The 22,584-nt window shown below is 38.9% G+C and overlaps 1 protein-coding gene across 1 annotated transcript; it reads left to right on the top strand.

Moving 5' to 3' along the window:
• Positions 1-316: 316 nt before the first annotated feature.
• jph1b (junctophilin 1b) lies at positions 317-20,743 on the top strand. The gene is made up of 6 exons (XM_027142900.2): positions 317-1,008; positions 5,133-5,886; positions 13,828-13,946; positions 16,748-17,430; positions 17,591-17,688; positions 18,166-20,743. The coding sequence occupies exons 1-5, from the start codon at positions 630-632 to the stop codon at positions 17,669-17,671; spliced, it is 2,016 nt and encodes a 671-aa protein (XP_026998701.1). The 5' UTR covers positions 317-629; the 3' UTR covers positions 17,672-17,688; positions 18,166-20,743.
• The last annotated feature ends 1,841 nt before the right edge of the window (positions 20,744-22,584 follow it).

Raw genomic sequence — 22,584 nt, forward strand, 5'->3', positions numbered from 1 at the left:
GAACTTTAAACAAACTGACAGTAGAATAAAACATGGAAGTGCAATGTTAATGTGATACCCTGTGTGTCAGACATCTACAGCTGGAAAGTTCAGGAATAAGAAGCTTGAATGGATCAAATAAATGACATCACACATCAGACATGTCCGTGTTAATGAAATGAAGGTCTCAGCCTGCAGAGATAGTGATCCCTTAAAATAGAATAAATAAAATCAATTATTTACCTTTTTTTTAAATAATCATTAGTGCTGAGAATCGATTCTCAAAAAAGGATTCACTAACAAAGAATCATTTAAAGGAAAAAATAAAAAAGAACCGATTCGTTCTCGAGTCTCCCCTCATCACTACTTTTGGTCTCCTCTGCTCCTCTCCTCCTCTCTCGCGCTCCGAGGGGAGAGAGAGAGGATCATAAAGCGACTAACGGCGCTGACAGCGCGTGCGGCCTCCGGTGTGCGCGCGCGCTCCCCTCCACCGACATCGAGCCAGATGCGCGCGGATACCAGATTCTCCCCGTTTTCCATGCACGTTTTTTTTAGAATTAATTTATTTATCAAGAATCCTCACGCCTGATCAGTCGTGCAACGACACAGCCACCGAGGCGCGCGCGGTTTGTTTTGTTGTTGGAAGCTGAATGACGGGCGGCCGGTTTGACTTCGACGATGGCGGAACGTACTGCGGAGGTTGGGCGGATGGCAAAGCCCACGGGCACGGCGTCTGCACCGGCCCCAAAGGCCAAGGCGAGTACTCGGGTTCATGGCGCAACGGCTTCGAGGCGGTCGGTGTTTACACGTGGCCCAGCGGCAACACCTACAAGGGCCATTGGGCGCAGGGCAAACGGCACGGGCTCGGTGTGGAGGCCAAGGGTCGGTGGCTTTACCGGGGAGAGTGGAGCCACGGGCTGAAGGGGCGCTACGGTGTGCGCCAGAGCCTCAACACCTCCGCCAGGTACGAGGGCACGTGGAGTAACGGGCTGCAGGACGGCTACGGAGTCGAGACCTACGGGGACGGGGGTGAGTTTTAGCGAGTGAGGCTTCAGTCACCTGAGACTTCTTAAAGTCTAATCTACACAAGAGTTAATATTGCATTGCATAAAGACTTTATAACACCACAAGTGTTTGTGTATCACTAAAGACTTTAAGACTTACTAATACTGCAGTATAATAATACTAATACTACTTACTAATACTGCAGTATATCACAAAAGGCAGTCTATGTGAGTCATATTACTAATTTACATAAGCTTGTGTATGACGTGTCATAAATACTACATAAGGCAACATACGGATGTATAAAGCAACATCTAAAGATTTATGTAAGACTACATATTAATAAGGTGGTATACAGAGAAGGGAGACTGTGTGAATGATATGACTAGTTTACATAAGATTATATAATACATGTCATATTGACATATAGGTTTTATAAGGTGACATAAGGTTGTAAAATGCTACATACAAACACTTTATGTAATATTATATATTAATACTGAAAGGTATTACAGAAGAGAGAACATGAAATATCAGTCTTTTATATAACATATATAACCCTTCATTCGAAACTTATATAAGATGACATAAGGTTGTATAAGGCTACATAAAAAATATATATATATGACAAATATGAGACATGAGGCTGAAATATATTAGGGCATGTAATACTACACACAATAGAAAATTTAAGAAGGTAAAATGTGAAATGCCAAATTTATATAAGCTTATAGGTAACGTGTTATAAAGACTTCATAATTTTAGATAAGGCTGTATAAGAGACAAGGCTATTTATAGCAATTGTATATAAAACAATATGTTAAGACTTCAGTGTATTTGAGATGGAAGGAATTGAAATGACAGTGTTATGACTAATGTACATATTGTTATGTATAAAGTATTGCACATAAGACTTTATGAAGTGACATAAGGCTACATATAAGCTATGCTAAATATAAATATCTTTTTTATATAAAACTAAATTATAAAACTGCAATATACCTCATAAAAGCAGAAGATGAATTCTACATATGCTGATCAGACAGATCAGCTAAATTACACAGACAACTAAATGCTAACCGCCATATGACAGTTTAATGTAGTGCCTGTCTTCAGCTTAGTTAAGGCTACATAAGACAACATATTTGTTTGTACTGCATATAACTCCATATAAGGCTACATTTTAGGACTTTATATGACTGCATTTAAGACTAAAATGGCACAGGCTACATAGGCCTGTGAAACTTCTCATTTAAGATTTTAAATGACTACATAAGGCTGAATAGTTAGCCTGTGTATGTAATGACTGAAGAACAATTATAAGCCTACATATTAAAACCCATACCTCTCATTCTTAAACTTATGACAGATTACACAGGACTACATAAGGGTATATATCAGATTGGAATGTATATAATGCTGTAAGTTGATATGTTATTTTATATGACTGCATATAAGCCTGCATAACACCACATATAACACTACATGCCACAGACCAGTGAGACTGCATATAATTATGTCTTCATATGAAGTAGAATATTAAAACTGGATAGAATTAAGACAATCATTCACTTTAATGAAATGTAAGTTATAGGACTACATATCAGATTGTACAGTATATAACTCCATATAAGGCTACATTTTAGGTCTATGACATCACATGTGAGTGCAGAGCTAATGTAAGAATATAATATTCCACTCCATAAGCCACTACATTAGGTTAATCTTGACACTTTCAACACAAAGCTGTACAAATAAACACATTATAAGAATAAATATAAGATTAAGATTTTTTAGCCTATATATGTTGGTAAGGCACTTTCTTTGATACCTTAACCACATAAAGCTGCATATATGTCAAGGTTTTAATATAGGTTATATATAAAGACTATAAATAATGAGTACTAAATACCCTATAAAGGCATATAAGACTTCATATAAGGACTGGATATTAAATGATTATTAACACTTATATACATTAAGAATGATATATTTATCCATATGAGCCTATATTAAGACTGCATAACACTTCTTATACGCCTTTATAAGAATGTCATATAAGGATAAATATCAGAAGACTGAATATAAGGCTAAAATGACAGAAAAGCATAATACTATTCTAAGAGTACTAGTATTCTACATACATTACATAATATTACACCAAATAAATCTATAGAAAATATTTGAACTCAATATTCCTGTTTGTGAGATGTTCTTTTTTCCCGGCCCTTTTGAACCTTTCCGATCGTGTCTAAACTCTGGCATGAATTTACAAGTATGTTGGAGTCGGACCCGTGCTGCTGGTTTTGTATGAGCTATGGCTTTGGATTGGACCGGTCAGTCCTAGAGGTCACGGCTAATAATAGTCATATCTGCTACACTTCTGTTCAGAGTTGCTGTGATCCAACACGGAGCTGAAGATCAGCATTGATCCTCATTTAGTTTGTGTTTGTGTTCAGCAGATTGAAAATGGTTGAGTTCATGAAATAATCCTTTAATGAAATAACTACATAAAGGCACATGTATAGTGGGGCTATATACTTGGAAAACTCATGATCTGTTTATTCGAAGATATTAAATAAGATATCATAATTTTGCGTTTTAAAACAATTCACCAGAAAAGTGACGAAATACATCTACTGAAAATGCAATATGAATAAATATGGCTGTGCTTTGAATAATGTAATAGAAATGAATATTTTAATATATACAGCAATTAAGAGTATAAGATGAAGCAGGTATTTAAAACCATATCAAAATATTTACACCTTTTACCATATTTATCCTTTTATAGTTACATTTAATATTGTAGTATATCCAAATTCCTTATTATATATAAATCCTTATTATGTTATAGCAGCAATAAACAGTCATTACTGAGAAACCACGAAGAAGTTTAAACACCTCTGTCCTGAAAATGTGGAGTTCCAGCTTTACTTCTGACTGTTACACTGTTGACACTGAAGACTCATTCCATATATGTTACAAATACAAGTGCCTGTGAAGGAGCTGTTGCTATAGTAACGATTATGCATTAGAGTTAGTGTATAATATAAACCTGCTGTTATAGAGAATTATTCAACAACGTGGTGTAATGTGTCCTAGCAATAACGTTGTATATGTTACTTAACTAAAACGTCAACTAATCTACTTCCTCTTTAATAATTTGTAATAACTCAACGTTATTGACGAGCCGACGGGGCGTGAGGGAGACAGGTCGTCCCAGCGGAAAAGATGAAGCGTGTTTTGTGAATAAAGCAGGGTTATGATTGGCTTAAGCTGCAAATTTCTCCACATCTCAGGTTACTTCCATGTTTTAAAATAGTGCTGTGTGTTTAGGACGGAGATTTGGCAGCGCCGACTGTCCACTCCGTCACACATCCGTCATTCCACAGCTCCAGTTACACACAGCGCAGAGCAGAGTGGTTAGCATGTGCTCATATAAAATCTTTGTCGTACCATGTTTTGGTTTAATTGTCACTAGAACCTTCGCAGGCAGCAGGCAGTGACGCTCCTGTAGAGGACTGTTCTCCTAATCAGTTCTCTCAAGAAAAACTTATCATCACTTGACCACCATCACAATGTTCTTCCTATTGAATATATCAGTATAAATGATTATAATTATTCATTATAATATAATATAATTATAATAATACATTATTTTAATATTGAGTCGGAAGGAGAATCTTCAACACAAACAACAGCAAAATAAATCCATTATATTTATATTCATTTTATATATTATATAATCTCAATATTATTGTATATTGATAATATATTTTATATTTTCAGTAATAATTATATCAACTGTTAAATTTTCCTTTTTAAATTAGATTTTAAGGAAAGGCTTCTGTTCAGGGTTCAGTTTCAGTGTTTATATTATTTACTTCCTATGGTTCAGGCTGGATTCTGGATTTTGATTGGTCAGAGCGTGATAATTCATTTTCTATATGCATTGTCCTAATACACTAAGGTTTCTATAGTAACAGCTTGTTCACAGGGACTCATGCATGGATGTGACATGTAAACATATGTGTAATAAAGGTTTGTTTATAAATGGTTCTCTTGAAGCAGATGTTTATTCATAACACTATGCAGCTTTTGTTCAGATGGTATTTAACCCCTGCATGTGTTTGTGTGATTGACAGGTACATTTCAGGGCCAGTGGATGGGTGGGATGCGTCACGGTTATGGCGTGAGACAGAGCGTTCCGTACGGTATGGCTGCAGTAATACGCTCGCCGCTGCGCACTTCCCTTGCCTCCCTACGCAGTGAGCAGAGTAATGGCTCCGTCCTGAACGAGCGCTCCTCAGAGAGTCCGTCTGGAACACGAGGCGGCTTCGTGCTCAATGTCCACAGTGATGGCGAGCTCAGTTCAGGCAGGAAGAAAGGTCTGTTCCGGCGTGGCTCGTTGTTTGGCAGCCTGCGGCAGCTGAGGAAGTCAGACTCACGTTCATCCATCTCGAGTAAGCGCAGCTCAGCACGCAGTGATGCCGCCATGAGCCGCATCAGCTCAAGCGACGCCAACTCTACGCTCAGCTTTGGAGAGGACGAGGACAACGCTCAAACCGAAGACAACGTAGATGCCACTACAACTGAGTCGTACATGGGAGAGTGGAAGAACGATAAGCGCAGTGGCTTTGGCATCAGCGAGCGCTCCAACGGCATGAAGTACGAGGGCGAGTGGGCCAACAACAAACGCCACGGCTACGGCTGCACCGTCTTCCCTGATAGCACCCGCGAGGAGGGCAAGTACAAGAACAATGTGCTCGTCAGGGGCATCAAGAAGCAGCTCATTCCTCTGAAGAATGCCAAGACCAAACAGAAGGTGGAGCGTGCTGTTGAAGGGGCGATCAGAGCGGCTGCCATTGCCAGGACAAAGGTGGAGATCGCCACCTCCAGGTGAGAGCTTGATAATTAATCTATTGTTTATATAGCGTCATCCTAATGTGTTACAGTATAAACATCAGCAAAGCTAAATACAGACACAACGTCACATATGGTGAAACAATTTTAAATTGTTGTTGCTGTCTAGCTAACAAGGTTCTCTTCAACCTGAAGAAACTCGCTACATAATGTCGCATTGAGGGAGATGTTCCTGTTATTCTTCAATACACTGCTGAGTAAGAAACAAATAAAAATGTAAAAAAAAAAAAAATGACAGCTTTGTAGGGACCTGTGGGAATTGTGCAAAAATAAAGTGGAAAAGAAAGGAGGAAATTTTCATTTCATTCAAGCTAAAAATTAAAGACACACACAGAATATTACATTATAGGCTCAGAATCGTGTGAAATGAGACACTTTACCTAATTTTATCTAACCTTACCTAACTTTACCTAATTTTATGTATCTGTAAAGGTTAAAAGTCAAAAAGTCTTTTTTAAAGATTTATTTAAGGTCAATTTAATGAGTATTAACTCATCTCAGCTTCTTCTCAGCAGTTGTTGACTTGACTGTTCCTTCAGGAGATTAGAGCTGTTCAGACTGATGTTGTGCATCAGACATTAAAAACATAACACAAACAAGCAAAACGTCAGATGTGAGCAGGGAAATGGCACAGAGGACGAGTGAGGGACAGACAGGAAAGGATATAGTTACAGAGAAATGGGGAGGAGGTGAAACTCTGAGATACAGAGAACAAGAAGGATAGGGAGAGACAGAGAGGGTGAGAGAGAGACAGAGAGTGAGAGAGAGACAGAAAGAGAGAGATCCTTCCTGTTGAATAGAATAGTGTTCACATGAGTGTCGTTATTCGCCCCAGGATAAAGCTCTCTCTGAACAGCTAATCAATGCAGAGCTGAGCGGATGTGTTAGTGATGAAATCACAGCGGCACTGAGAGCAGCTGCATGAGAAACTCCAAACTGCACAATTCATCATTTACTAATCATTATCACAGTACTCCTATCTGTACAGATCTGTACTGATACCAGCATTTAATCAGGTTTGATTTGTCAGAATTATGGCATTCACACTAATGTGGCTAGATCCAAATTATGCAGAATTGTCTTTAAAGTGACTTAAGTAGAACTGGCACACAGCTACTCCATGTACACAAAGCCTAGCCTCCCCATTATACCCATGTGGATGTGGTAGCCTAGTGGTTAAAGTGCTGGACTACCAATCGGAAGGTTGTGAGTTTGATTCGCATGTCCCACTGCTGGGTCCCTCAATTGCTGTGTGTACAATTAAATGTAAAATGAGATAAAATGTAAGTCATTCTGGATAAGGGTGTCTGGTAAATGTAATGTACACAAAGCCCTGCCTCCTAATCACATCCATGTACACAAAGCCCTGCCTCAAAATCAGGTCCAAGTACACAAAGCCCCACCTCCCAATAATGTCTATGTACACAAAGCCCCACCTCCCAATAATGTCCATGTACACAAAGCCCCACCTCCCAATCATGTTCATGTACACAAAGCCCCACCTCCCAATCATGTTCATGTACACAAAGCCCTGCCTCCCAATCACATCCAAGTACACAAAGCCCCACCTCCCAATAATGTCCATGTACACAAAGCCCCGCCTCCCAATCACATTCATGTACACAAAACACCGCCTCCCAATAATGTCCATTATTAATTAAATATTTGATCACCTCCCAATCATGTTCATGTACACAAAGCCCCACCTCCCAATAATGCCCATGTACACAAAGCCCCGCCTCCCAATCACATCCATGTACACAAAACACCGCCTCCCAATCACATCCATGTACACAAAACACCGCCTCCCAATAATGTCCATGTACACAAAGCCCCACCTCCCAATCATGTTCATGTACACAAAGCCCCGCCTCCCAATAATGTCCATGTACACAAAGCCCCACCTCCCAATAATGTCCATGTACACAAAGCCCCGCCTCCCAATTACATTCATGTACACAAAGCCCCACCTCCCAATAACATCCAAGTACACAAAACCCCGCCTCCCAATCATGTCCATGTACACAAAGCCCCACCTCCCAATAATGTCCATGTACACAAAGCCCCACCTCCCAATCACATCCATGTACACAAAACCCCGCCTCCCAATCATGTCCATGTACACAAAGCCCCACCTCCCAATAATGTCCATGTACACAAAGCCCCACCTCCCAATCACATCCATGTACACAAAACCCCGCCTCCCAATAATGTCCATGTACACAAAGCCCCTCCTCCCAATCACGTCCAAGTACACAAAGCCCCACCTCCCAATAATGTCCATGTACACAAAGCCCCGCCTCCCAATCACATTCATGTACACAAAGCCCCACCTCCCAATCACATCCAAGTACACAAACCCCGCCTCCCAATCATGTCCATGTACACAAAGCCCCACCTCCCAATAATGTCCATGTACACAAAGCCCCGCCTCCCAATCATGTCTAAATATTGAGCAAAGATTAAATACACAAAATATTTGATCTAATCTAGTAGTCATGGAAATAAAATGATATGTGTTACTATTTAATTAGCTGCTTGTAGCTATGTACACAGAGCACCAACTTCCAATCATGTCTTTTTAACAGTGTATTACAGTAATTATATTGAATATGTACAGCATTACTGGGTAGCTGTGTCATACTGCTGTACATATTCAGTATAATTACTGTAATACATTTCCTGTCACATAAAACTGAGCACTTCACCAGTTAGCACACACAGATATGCCTGTTTCCTTTCTATTAATACACTAAGCCACTCATCACCTCTGAAACTAAATATCTAGCAAATTGTTTGAATGCTCTACCCCTCACCTTTCACTCTATAAGCAGCTTTAGTGCATGAATTAGCATAGCAAGCTAAATAAGGGGGTGTAAATGAATACTTCGGTGATAAATGCTAATGCTGTTAATAATGAACGGAAGCTAATCGAGTCTGTTAGCATTGCAGGAATGATACTGTGCTACCTGCTCCTTGCTAGATCCAAAACTTTATAAAAATCTGTCAGTTATGTAAATACACTTACAATTATGTGGCATTTTTATACTTTAACTACAAAGTTGAGTTCATTAGCTACATCAGCCTTTTTTTGAAAAGGGAATAAACATGCTAATGACTATGCTATGAACATAAGCAAGCTTTAAGCAGCCAATTAAATATTAGCACATTATGCTTATTTTATTTCATTCCATTGACAGATGAGATTATATTATATATATATATATTTTTTTTTTGGTTTAAAAAACATCAGTGCATTTAAACTGTGCTCAATATTTAGACTAATGTGTTATTATCTGCCCTGTACAATAAATCAAATAAAATGAAAAAAGAATTAATATATGATCTGGATGAAAATGGGCACACGGTCCATTTTATATAACTGACTCAATTCAGAAGGATTCACTAATTAAACTTCACTTTTACAGAAGATTTCTTGTAAATAGTAACAAATTAGATTTGAAGCAAAAGAAAAAAAGAGCATTGTTGAAAGAAATAAACAGTTTGTGTGTGTGTGTGTGTGTGTGTGTGTGTGTGTGTGTGTGTGTGTGTGTGTGTGTGTGTGTGTGTGTACGTCCAACAGTGTTTCATTTCTCTGTCGCCACAGCAACTTACAAACATTTATTTATTTATTTAAAATAAATGTTAAATAATAATGTGAAATTGATACTATTGCAGCTATAAACACTCATTTCTTCCTCTCCAGTAATTATAAAAACATAAACTTATCATTATAAAAAATTTAAAGTTTCATTTTAAACTTTTAATAAATAAACGTCTCCTAACAGAACAGCATTTCCACTCATCTTTTAATCTGTTATTATTAGTGAAGTGTGCGTTCTACACATCCCTGTAGGATGAGCGCATCAACATGTCAGAGCTTAATCAACATTTTCTGACCAACAGGATGAAGGAGTGGATTGTCACCGCATTAGCGTCTTGATGTGAATGCTATTGAAACAGTTAAAAGCAGTACGAATGAAATCTCTGTCTGTGAATTTCAACGCTGTTATGGAGAGCCGAGATAAGCACTGAGGAGGACTTGAGGAACGCAAAGAGAGAGAGAGAGAGAGAGAGAGCATGAGAGTCAGACCCTCTCTCTCTCTCTCTTTCTCTCTTTCTTTCTCTCTCTGCTTGCTGACTAAATAAGGCAAGGCAGGATTTGGCTCCTCAGCGCTGACAAGAATAAAATGCTGCGACTGATACAGTAGTCGATCTGTGTGTGCCTGTCATCTGTTGGAGCACTCAGCCGACTGAGCATGGTGTGTGTGTGTGTGTGTGTGTGTGTGTGTCTGTGTGTGTGTGTGTGTGTGTGTGTGTGTGTGTGTGTGTGTGTGTGTGTGTGTGTGTGTGTGTAGCTTCTGCACTTAAGCAGCTATTCATGTCCATGATTCTGGTCAGCGTTTCACTGTGTTTGTTTTCCACATAGAAACATTTTCAATACACACTTTAATAAAATAATTTTAACAAAGTAACAAAGTAAAAGTGCCGAGCGACTTGTAGCTGATTAGATGTTACCGTGTTTTGCTCATACACATGCATCTGCTTCTTTTCACAGACATTTCATGCATTGAAAATCTCACTAACTGCGACAGTTTATATACGAAAACATCTTTTCATCTTTCTTGACATAACCGTGTTTAAACACAGCATCCAAAAAATAGTTTGTTTATTCATTATTATTTACTCATTACTTACAAAATATTTTTACTAGTTTAAAAACATTTGAAAAAGCATAAAGCATCACAGCGTATATTAAGATTCACTTCAATTAATGTATTTTATTTATTTTAGTAATTACAAAAGCACATGTAATGATATAATAGTTAATTAATTTTATTATTTAATCTATGATTTAAATAAAATAAATGAAGAAAAAATGGTTATGAGTTAATGCCTTAAATAATATATGTAATATATATTGTCATATGTGTGGCTAGATGGTGGGTGCCAATATTTATATCCTCACCTGAAATTATTTAAATTATGTATATTGTATTCATGGACAGAATAATGCTGTGGATTAAGTTACACAAACAAATACCAGATAACATTGTTTATTAAAGCTGACATTCAGGTTTTAATAATGTTGACTAGCACATTAATAATATTTTAAAAACTCTAAACGGAACCTCAGCTCTAATTCTGTCTTGGTCGTCCCCACGTGTTTTGCTATTAGCTGTTGTATATTGCCTTATATGGTCAGTGTTTCCTCTGTTGTTGCTATGGTAGTTCTATCTTTTGCTGTGTTATTCTGCATTTGAACGCTATTTTAGGGCAAAAATAAACCACGAGACAGATTGTGTAGTACAGCATTTGGTTTTGCTTTGTAGGCTTTTTAACACAAATGCAGGAAATAAATAAACAAACAAACAAACAAACTCAGCTCAGGGCTGGTGTTAAACAAATTAAGTAAAAATTATTCACTAAAAAGCAGATATTCTGCACACTTGACTGAAACAAAAGACAGAACAAAGTTAAAACTACTGAAAAGAATTGCACATGAAATTCTGAAGAAACCTTCAGTCTGGATGTTTTCTCGTGTTCAAACAGATTATTTTTGTTTTAATACAAAGAGATTTTAAATCACATCACCTGAAAAGGAGTCTTCTGAGTGAAAGGATGTGTGCTAAACGATTTGAAATGCAGTGTTCATATTAATAATTGTGTTTCTTAATTGATATTTTAGTTACTAATCTGAAAATTGACAATTCAAAGTATGGATTGTACACAGAAACCTTCACCGCTGTCAGAACAGAAGGGTTCACAGTACAGTATAGAAAAAGAAAAGCAAGATGCCTTGACCATATAAGGAAAGTGCTGGGTCAAACGTGACAGAAAGATGCTGCAACTGAAGAATGAGGGTCAGTAAGGACAGAATCATCCTGGAAACGATTGACATCTGATTGGGTGTGATGTATGTGTTACTCTCTTCGAGTCAAATGTTTACTCCTTGCGAGGAGTGAGCTCAGTGAGAAGTGTGTATCCTCGCAGCAGTATCCTTGTTATCCCATGATACCTGATTAATCGTGTAATTACACTGAGCTCGAATCTCCTCATCTGCCCGAGGCTTTGGCGCAGCGTGTTTCTGGATGAGATGAACCTGCACAGATTGACGACACGCTATAATCCGCCCATGAATTTGTTGCATCGTGTTCATGAACACCGCCGTTGTGTGTCACATATTCCAGAGAAAAAAAAATCGAGAAAACACATCTATACCGAGAGTTTTCCTGGAATAGCACATCTTGTGGTCTAAGTGTTTTATTCCTCTTATTCCACTACAGATTCTTTTATTTATTTATCTGTTAAAGACGGATACGTCATGCACTTTGCCTGTTTACAGCTATGTTCAATGTTGTGAAACCTGCACAAAACGAGCTCCTGTTCTCTCATAACAGTGAACAGCTTCCACTCAGGAGAACGTGGGACTAGTTTTTTTTCACATCGTCTATTTTTTCAGATATTACATGGCAGGGTCGCTTTCAGCCATCTCTGATAAGAGAATTCCACCACCACCACCATCATCATCATAATCTTTATCATCATTCTGTTCATTATTCTCAGCAAATGAGTTCCAGGAATGTGTGAAAACAACGGCACACAGAGCTGCCTTTGTAGTGTTTTATATACCAATGCAGTATCATTTCAGTACTAAACATTTACAACAAGCATCCTGATGACTGTAATCTCCTCTTATTCTGGTCCTTTACTCTGTTTTTTTCTGTGAATATGAAGAAGAGAGACAGAGAGGACGAGGCAAGCGTTTCTAAACGACAGAGCGAGGATGTGCTCGTCTTGACATCTTTATCTGCACCACTGAGAGAGTGGGTGGATTGTGTATGTGTGTGTATGTATGTATGTGTGTGTGTGTGTATTGGGGGGTGCTGGGGGGGAGACGAGTTGACTGCTGCCAAATTAAAACCTCAGAATTTCTGCAACTGCTCCATCTGTCACCAAGGAGATGATCTTGGTCTCCGTCTCTGCTCTGTACCCTGTTACATGCAGCCTATTGAAAAAATAAAGAATGCAACTCTGCCAACAGTACAGCGAGTGGAACTAAAGGGTGTTTTTATTTTTTCTCACACTGAGCTCGCATGTGTGCTCTCCTTCATCAACGGACGTTCAGCGAGAACATTCTCACCGCTCTGCAAGGCATAGTGATATTTGTAGCTTTAACTCGTTCATGGGAAGATCATTTAACTCATATAAATGATGAAACGTGCATCACACTGAACTTTCTCACTTTCTCTCTCTCTCTCTGTCTCTTTTCTTATAACCGCTTTAGAGATTAAAATCTTTCTGCCAGTCAGAAGACGCACCTACGCACCTATCAGAGCTGAAAAAACACGCCTGCGCTTTTCACGCTTCTACTTACCATTCTGTTTATGACACCACGACTCAGCGACTAAAGAATGAAGAGTTCAAGAATTCAGAAATGTGTCAAAATCATGTAGAGTAAATTTATACCATCATAAATTCTCAAATCTGATTGGTCAGAAGATGTTGATGAGTGTAAGTGACCTGTGTGTATGATGTGTGGATGGAGTCTCCAGTGTCAATGCTGTGTAACAGTCAGAGGTAAAGCTGGAACTTGAAGCTTTCCAACATCTTCAGGACAGAAGGAGTTCTTTTTGACTTAAAACTTAAAGAGAGAGTAAAAAGAGGAACATTTCAGTGACATTATACAAAAATATATAGATTAAAAGTTTGTGCAAATTTTAATGGTTGGGAAATCACTGCAGATTCAGTGAAAAAAAATATTATTTTGCTATGAAATTAAAGTATTTATTTTATTTTAATTTGTATTTTGGCTTCAATTAATTTTAACTCAAGTGTACACACTTTGAACAGTATATAGCTTTTATTGTTCTTTATGTACTATAAGATTATTTGTATTTTTTTTATTGTTTTCAGGACAGCCCATGCCAGAGCTAAAGCGGAAGCTGCAGACCAAGCGGCTCTAGCAGCATGCCAGGATTCAGAGGTGGCTCGTGCCGTAGCACGAGAACTTTCGCCCACCTTCCGCCAGCCAGGTATTGCCCTCAGACTCACACACAAATGCACACACACACGCTTATGTAAAAACACAGCATGTGCACTAAGGACCAAACACGTGACTAATGCCCCAGACAGCTGTATCTTTAGCTTTTTTGGTGATATTTTATTCTTTTTTTTTTTCTTTTTCTGCTTTATGCTGCTTACATCAAGTGCTGGATAAAATCATATATCAACACAGAAATGTTTACAGACATGATACACGTGTCTGTGTCCTTGGCTTCGTGTCGGTCTTGACTTTGCCTTTATTCAGAAAGAGAACGTTAAGCAGATGTAAATGCAAATGAGTTCTGAAGCAAGGCAGATCATTTGCATATCTTTTCTGCTGTTTGCTGCAGTCCGTCAGTTCCTGCTGCATTAAGAGAGGCGCTCATTTAAATGATTTCAGGACAGTTTAAAGATTTACTTTAATTCAACACATCAAGAAAATTTGAGATTACTTTTAGAAACATATGTTCTAAGAAAATGTTTTGTATACATAACAGCCAAGTGGTTCTCAGACCCTAAAACTATCAAATTTAATGATTTTCTGAAATTTTAATAATGTCATATCTTTTCACCCAATAATCCACAAACCCATTTAATATCTCCTGTGTGAGCCATGGAGGTGTCAATCATTACGTGCATTCAGTAGCTTGTCTCATGATTTCAACACTTCTAACTCATCTAATAACCCAACCCTAACTACCCAAACACCTCCAACTCATCTAATAACTCAACCTTAACTACCCAAACACCTCCAACCCATTTAATAACCCAATCCTAAATACCCAAACACCTCCAACTCATCTAATAACCCAACCCTAACTACCCAAACACCTCCAACTCATCTAATAACTCAACCCTAACTACCCAAACACCTCCAACCCATTTAATAACCCAACCCTAACTACCCAAACACCTCCAACCCATTTAATAACCCAACCCTAACTACCCAAACACCTCCAACTCATCTAATAACCCAACCCTAACTACCCAAAAACCTCCAACTCATCTAATAACCCAACCCTAACTACCCAAAACCCTCCAACCCATCTAATAACCCAACCCTAACTACCCAAACACCTCCAACTCATCTAATAACCCAACCCTAACTACCCGAACACCTGCAACTCATCTAATAACCCAACCCTAACTACCCAAACCCCTCTAACCCATTTAATAACCCAACCCTAACTACCCAAACCCTTCCAACCCATTTAATAACCCAACCCTAACTACCCAAACCCCTCTAACCCATTTAATAACCCAACCCTAACTACCCAAACCCTTCCAACCCATTTAATAACCCAACCCTAACTACCCAAACCCCTCCAACCCATCTAATAACCCAACCCTAACTACCCCAACACTTCAGACCGATTTAATATCCCAACCCTAACTACCCAAACACTTCCAACCCATCTGATAACCCAAGCCTAACTACTCCAACACCTTCAAACCATCTACTAAACCAACCTTAACTACCCAAGCACTTCCAACTCATCTGATAACCCAATCTGAACTACCCCAACACCCCGACTAATCTAATAAACCAGCTCTAACTACCCCAACACCCCTAACCTACCTAATATGTTATTTAAACTCTCTAAATTTTAAGAAATGGTATAATACGGATTTAAATAAATGGAGTGCAATTATTATATATACTCTAAATCTGAATTCTAGAATAGAAAAACACTATATTATGTTTCCATGTTTTTCGCTCTGTCACATCTAACAATGCATCATGGTTTGGGTCAGGTTTGTCTCCCTGCTCTCTGATCTTCCTGGATTTCTGTAACAGTTTCTTTGTCTTCTTCAGATTCAGGCATTGCAGTACTGTATAGGTATCACTGCCAAGAGACACAATGCAGCGAGTGTTTGTGTAGGCTGTGAAAACAACCACCGCATGCTAGTCTTATCTCTAACCTAACTTCAGTAATATACTCCTTATGTAGCCAGAAATCTTTGGTTAACTGGAGTTATTAATCATGTGGTTGTATCACACAGAACATCTTGGATTATTAGAGATATGATCGGGGAATTTTTATAGATTAGTGTATCACTTTGTGACAAAAAATAAGTCAGGAAAGATGAACTAGTTTTATCCCTTTTTACAATTCCTGTGTTTCGGAATGGAAGGGTTCAAAGCTTTGCACTAGCATCAGTGACCTTTTGTTAGCCTTTGAGGACAATTCAGGTTTTAGCTCAACCTTGCAAATTCCCATATAAAAATAATGCCAAACTTTTCCTTCTGGACTCAGATGGATGGATTTCATTTCAGTTAAGAAATTGGTTTCATTCTGACTTTCCTGCCTCTGGTATAATGCTAGCTGTCCTCTAGATGTCAGTTCTTAGGTTGTCAGCTCTGTGCAAGCATCTGATAAACAGAGTGATTTACAGACCCTTCTATGGCTGGATCTGGACACGTCCCAGGAAGGGTTCTAGAAAGCCCATAGTGTCAGCTGCAAGAAAGTGTTGGCACTGTGAAGAATCTGAAGAATACTGTTCCTAGGCAACTGAGAAATCTGGCACCATGTAATTCCTAGCTAATAACTAAGGCTAATGCGTTAGCTAGCAAGTCCATAGCTGTTAGGTTTTTTTCTTCTTTATTGAAACAAACATTCCATCAACTCCTGAACTCAGTGTTGTCAGTAAATTTCGGCTTCCAATAGTCAAAATGGGTCATTTTCTACACAATGCAGCATCATGAAGGCATTTCTATGATCATCATAGAGCATCGAGAAGTTCAAATATAATATAATTTTGGCTTAAATTTTTTTTATTTCCTTTAAAGGCCCTGATTACATCAAGCAAAAGTTCTCCAGCGAACCAATAGAGATTAAAGAAGTCATTGAAGAGAAAAAAGAGAAAACCCCCTCAGGAAGCCCACATTTCTATCGCAAGGGCACTACGCCCACCCAAACGCCCACTCACAGCCCGGGCCCAACTCCCCCACCCTCACCCCCATCCAACAAGAAGAAGTCCTTCTTCAACCGAAGCGCACCAAAATCTACCAAAGAGAGCGTGGTCGAGAGCCTAGCAGCCAGCGTCATCCCCAGAACTGCCCCAAGGTTGCCGACCAAACAGGAAGTGAAGCATGAAGGTGTTTCTTCTTCTACCCTCATGACCTATAAACCCATGTTGCCGGTCGCCAATTCCTCAAGTCCTGGAAACGGTGAGGTTCATTCACAGTACCACAGCTACTTTGTGAAGGCAGAAGTGTCGATCCCACCTGAGGAGCCAGAGGAAGATGTGGAGGAGGAAAAGCCAGAAAGTGCCCTCGCCAGGGCTCCACCAACTGTCAAGCAATATACACGTACCCCTACACCCTCCATGCCCCCTGCCAAGCTCACCACCACCAGAGACATCAAGCCAGAGCCCAAGCTGAAAAAACAGGATTCTCTGAAGCCAAAGAGTTTATCAGAAACTAAGAAAGCAAGCATGGAGATCACCACGGACGTGGTAGAGGAAGAATCAGTAAGTGACCTCTACACACACATGAACACACACACGGCTAATCACAAAACACCACTGTGCTTCATTTGATTTGGCTAATTTGGTAAAGGTGGAAAATGACACACTGAAATGATAAACTGCTTAAGTATTTCTGATGTATGTGCTCATCACTCTCTTGTAGGGTCCTAACTCTATACTGGTGGCGTTAGTGATGCTGATAAATATCGGGCTAGCAATTATTTTTGTCCACTTCTTGACTTGATACATCATCAAACTCAGGTAAGATAGTTCACTACAACATTTAACTATTATACGAACTAACTAACAATTATACACACACTCTTCCATTAAACATTTGCCATTTATTTGTCACCAATGTGTTACTATGAAGGTACATTTGCTGATATTTCACTTGGACAGTAAATGTAAAGAAGTAATTGAACCTTTAGGAACATAATTGTACCAAAAATGAAGGGTTCTCACGCTGCTCCTGAGATCCACTCCTCTGAAGATTTTTTATATTCTCTCTGTTGATGATATTAGGTTTAATTGATCTGATTATCAGGCTCTTTACACTTTGAATCAGGTGTGCTGAGAGTAAGTAAGTGAAAAGCGTGTGATTTTGTTTAAATTGTTTTTCCAGGGAAAAGTCATTTGCTAAGCAGGTTTTGGTCATTTGTAGCTTTCTAAAACAGCTTAGCAGCCCAAGCTCTTCTGAAGTGTAATTCTGGTCCTCTGATTGTTTGGCCTTTACAGCGAGTTCTTCAGGACGTGCGGCATAGGCCCAGTAATTCTCTGCGATGGTATGGGTGGCCTTTAGAACATGCCGCTCAGACTCAGACACAGGCAAAGGACGACTGGACGACTGGAATGAAGAGCGAAAACAAGGTGGAGGGGAAAAAAAGCAGAGTCCCGTAGCCGAGCCCAACCAGGTCCCCCGGCACCCAGCACCCAACCCCCAGCCCCGCCCTATCCTGACCGTGATTTACGACTCACTTGGGCTCTGTGAAAGCTGAAGCAAGCACAGTCGCTGGTAAAAGAGGGTGGGGGGGGATAAAAATAAAAAAATGTGCTGAGCCAAGCCGTACCCAGTGTGAAGTGCATGGACGGCCTGTTGGAGTGTGTGTGTGTATGTGTGTGTTGGTGAGGAGGGGGATAACTGGATACGTTTGGCGATGCACTTTTAGTTGACGGAAGCAAACAGCTGCCTTACAATTTTACCCTCTGACGTTGTCAAGGAGGGGGATGTGTGTGAGAGTGAGTGAGTGTATGTGTGTGCGCAGTAGGTGGTGAGAGTCTGAGTGTGTGTGTGTGTCTTCATTCTGATCTAAACACCGTGCCCATTTTAAAAAAGAGCTACTCGCCAGTCTTATTGCATTACCCGTCTCTGAAGCCTTGTCTAACGCCACCTGCTCATGTTTTAGGAGCTTAGCGAATGCCACGCCAGGGTGTGGTACAAATGTAACATGTCTTCAGCTTGTTTCTTTTTGTGTGTGTTTCTTTGTTAATTTTAAATATAAAAAAGGTGTACATTTTTGTCCCCTTCCACCGAATCTTTTAATGGCTAACAGGAATGCCGGTCGAATAACGAGCAATATTTTAGTTCTGGCGATTAGCCCACGATTTGAGGTGAATATATTTATAATATATCAGTTCACATGGAAACGATCACGTGGAATTAGAAGCTCTGGTGTTAAAGTTCCATTTGTAAAATTAGAAAGGTATCGTTCTGATACACGGATGTTGTATAATAGCTATAGGACATTATGCATGGTGTTTGTTGGGTTTATTTATTTAGATATTATTTATTATTTTTGGTTAATAACTGGCTATTGCACTGGATTTTTGCACATGTAGAGGTCGGAGCCTGCGCGGGTCATGGCCGTTCTTCCTTCATCACTGTCTGTAACCCTGAAGCGTGGTGTTGAATGGATTCAGGAGGATTGAGCGAATGTAGTCAGATGCCTTAAAGGACTTTTTAAAAACAGTGTTAGAGTTTACCTTGGGGAAAATAGTAGTGATTTTGGACTTTTGTCTTAATTAATTAGAGTTTTTATTGAAAAAAGCTATTATCTGTAGTATATTTAATTATGTGGTGGTGCATGAAGCTGTGGTTTTATTTTATGGTAAACTGTACATGGCACTTTTGTGCCTCTATTTGAATAAAAAATATATATATTTTACATACACAATATGAATATATTTAGCCAGTTGTTCTAAATTATATTGTTATATCCAGCACAAGTTTTTTTCCTTTCTCGTGTGCATGGTATAATATAAAGGTAGCTTTTTAGACACATTATTTGAAGTAGGCATGTGCCAATAATCAGTGATACGATATATTGCGATATTCATCACTCACAATATTATTAGCGTTGACACAGTGCTACAATTTGGCAATATTTTTTTCTTTGCAAAGCCCATTTTTTCCTTAGCAGATATATTTCTGTCTGATTATCTTTTTCTTATCAGTTTTCATGAACTAAAATTGTATTATCGTCAGACGGCTATTTGGAAATGTGGTTGTGTGTGTGTATGTATGTGGTTGTGGTGTGTATGTGTGTGTGTGTGTGTGTGTGTGTGTGTGTGTGTGTGTGTGTGTGTGTGTGTGTGTGTGTGTATGTGTGAATGGCATTAATAGAGTTTTCTTCAGACTGCTATAGCATGTGATCAGGAAAGAAGGATGAAGGAAGGAAAGAGAAGAGCACCGAAATGAAAATATAGAGCTTTATTTGAACTTTTGATATTTCGAAGAAAAAAAAAAAGTATTTATATGTAGTGGCTGTGTAAATGTGTTTCTTTTGTTAATATTTTTATTTAATCCCAAACAGAAGCAAAAAAGAACACTATTAGATTTCAAATAAGATCCCCAGATCACTTCACTCTAAACTTCATATTTTTACGTATTTATACAAAGTTCAGCAAAATTTGTCCGTATTTTTCTAAAACAATGAAGTGTCTATGTTTTACTGAAAAGTTCTCTGACTGTCTTTGCATTTAACAGTATCAAGTCTTCAGATATATATTTTAAAGTTTTGATTTTGAAGAAACATCAATGAACATTTTGGAATGGACTGTCCCCTCATTTTTTGTTTGTTTTGGAAATTGTTTAAGTTAAAGTATGTTACAATAAAATATTGTAAATTTTTATGTAGAAAGTGTTTTAAATGAGCTGTTTTCCAAAAAAAAAAAAAAAAAAAAAAGAATTACAGCACAGGAGGTTTGACTGGTGCAGGATGTATAAGCGCTGAAATCCAAATAAAACTAAGAGTTTTAAAAAAGGATCAGTTTAAATGTTAATCAAATGAATAAATAAAATATTTCCAACTTCAAAGATGATTTTTTTTTAAAACTGTAAATGGTCTTTTTTATTATTAAATGTTCATTTATTAAATAATGATTATTGATTATTTACTAAATAATCAAATCAAAAAAACGACATTATTGAATGAATGAGTATTTTGTGAATTCGGTTATGTCCCGTTCGCCCCTTCGTACAGGAGCCGCATACATGCCGGTGGTTACAGAAGTGTTTATTTTAGATCACAGAAAACTCACAGTCCACTGTGTGAAACCTGCCTGTTGTCTGAAGGCTTGATGTGGCAAAAATAGTGACCAACAGCTGCTCTCTCTCTCTCTCTCTCTCTCTCTCTCTCTCTCTCTCTCTCTCTCTCACACACACACACACACACACACACACACACACACACACACTCACTCACTCACTCTCTCACTAACAGTCGGCTTCTTGCCATCACTGAACAGTAGTGAAGTAATGATTCCGATGAGCAGCAGTATTATCTATATATTGATGCCAAAACGAACTACTTTGTTAACAACTTACATAATCTACAGTGTGATTTTTTTTTACTTGCTATATAATGTAGTGGCGTCGTTCAGGTTAAATTTGCAAACCAGCTAACTGTATTAGCTATATTCATTCATTCATTCAAAGTTAAAGGTATCTTTATTCTTTATTTTATTTTATTTTATTTCACATTTTATAATAAAGAGAGCAAGTCTATGAGACGAGAAGATGAAGATGAAAGAAATGTTTGGGTGGCATAAGTCAAGGTCGAAAAGCCTCAAGTATGTCACTGTGCAGCCACATGCCTCACAATTCATACACACTGCCTTGGTTTTTCGGACACAAACACACACACACACACACACACACACACACACACATGCACTGCATGGCAGCTGGAAGAGATCAAGGATCAGGAAGATGATCACAGGATTAAGTATTGCTTAATGGACCTTTTAACTGAGTCTCACTGTGATTTGTGGATGAAAACCCTGCAAAAGCAGGGTTACTGTGACGCCTCTTTTTTCCATTTATACTGTAAGTACGTCAGATGTGGAACGTCGACAAAACTTTTGTTAGTGACTCTTAGATTATAGCAGGTAAAACTGAGCGAGAGAGTGTGTGTGTGTGTGTGAGAGAGAGAGAGAGAGAGAGAGAGCAATAGTCTCTAGTTGATGTAATAGAAAAAAGAGGAGTCACAATATCTGATTTCCCAGGGTTTTAATCCTAAAGTTTACCTCCAGCACTGACATTGAAGACTCCTTTCATAATCTGTTTAATGCATGCTGTACACATCCCTGTGAATGACGTTACTCTGTTGCTATAGAACTATAAGTAATCAGAGCGAGTGCATTAATATAAAGCTGTGCCACAGTCAGAGCTGCTGTTAAAGAGAATGAATCAACACCTGACCACCAATCTGAGTAGGTGTGGAGTTTTTATGCCTAATGCTCAAACAATTCTGCATTTCTCAGAGGAAGTGATCATTTCTGCTGTGTGATTTTATCTCTGTGAAGCTAAACGTCCTTGCCAAAGTACAGAGCTTTGAGCAATGAGAGTAAAGTCAGACTGCACACAGATTGCAACTGTCACCTTCACAGTCAACTCCACCACCTGCTCCTGCGGCGGCTCCACTGCTCTGGATATTCAGCACATTTTTCACCTTTACCTCGGAGAAATTCTGAAGTGAGGTAGGTTTACACTGAGGCCCCTCAATAGCCCTGATTTTCTGCTCCACACCGCCCCACGCCACGACCCACCCAAACCACACAAACTGCCCTTAGAGGAAGATCTATGGCTCAGAGGGTCAAAGCTGCACGTCTGAGCTCACCTGCTACGAGCCATCAGGTCCTCAACAACCCGTCACC

The sequence above is a fragment of the Tachysurus fulvidraco genome, chromosome 22 (genome assembly GCF_022655615.1).
Source record: "Tachysurus fulvidraco isolate hzauxx_2018 chromosome 22, HZAU_PFXX_2.0, whole genome shotgun sequence".
In the NCBI taxonomy this organism is placed as follows: domain Eukaryota; kingdom Metazoa; phylum Chordata; class Actinopteri; order Siluriformes; family Bagridae; genus Tachysurus; species Tachysurus fulvidraco.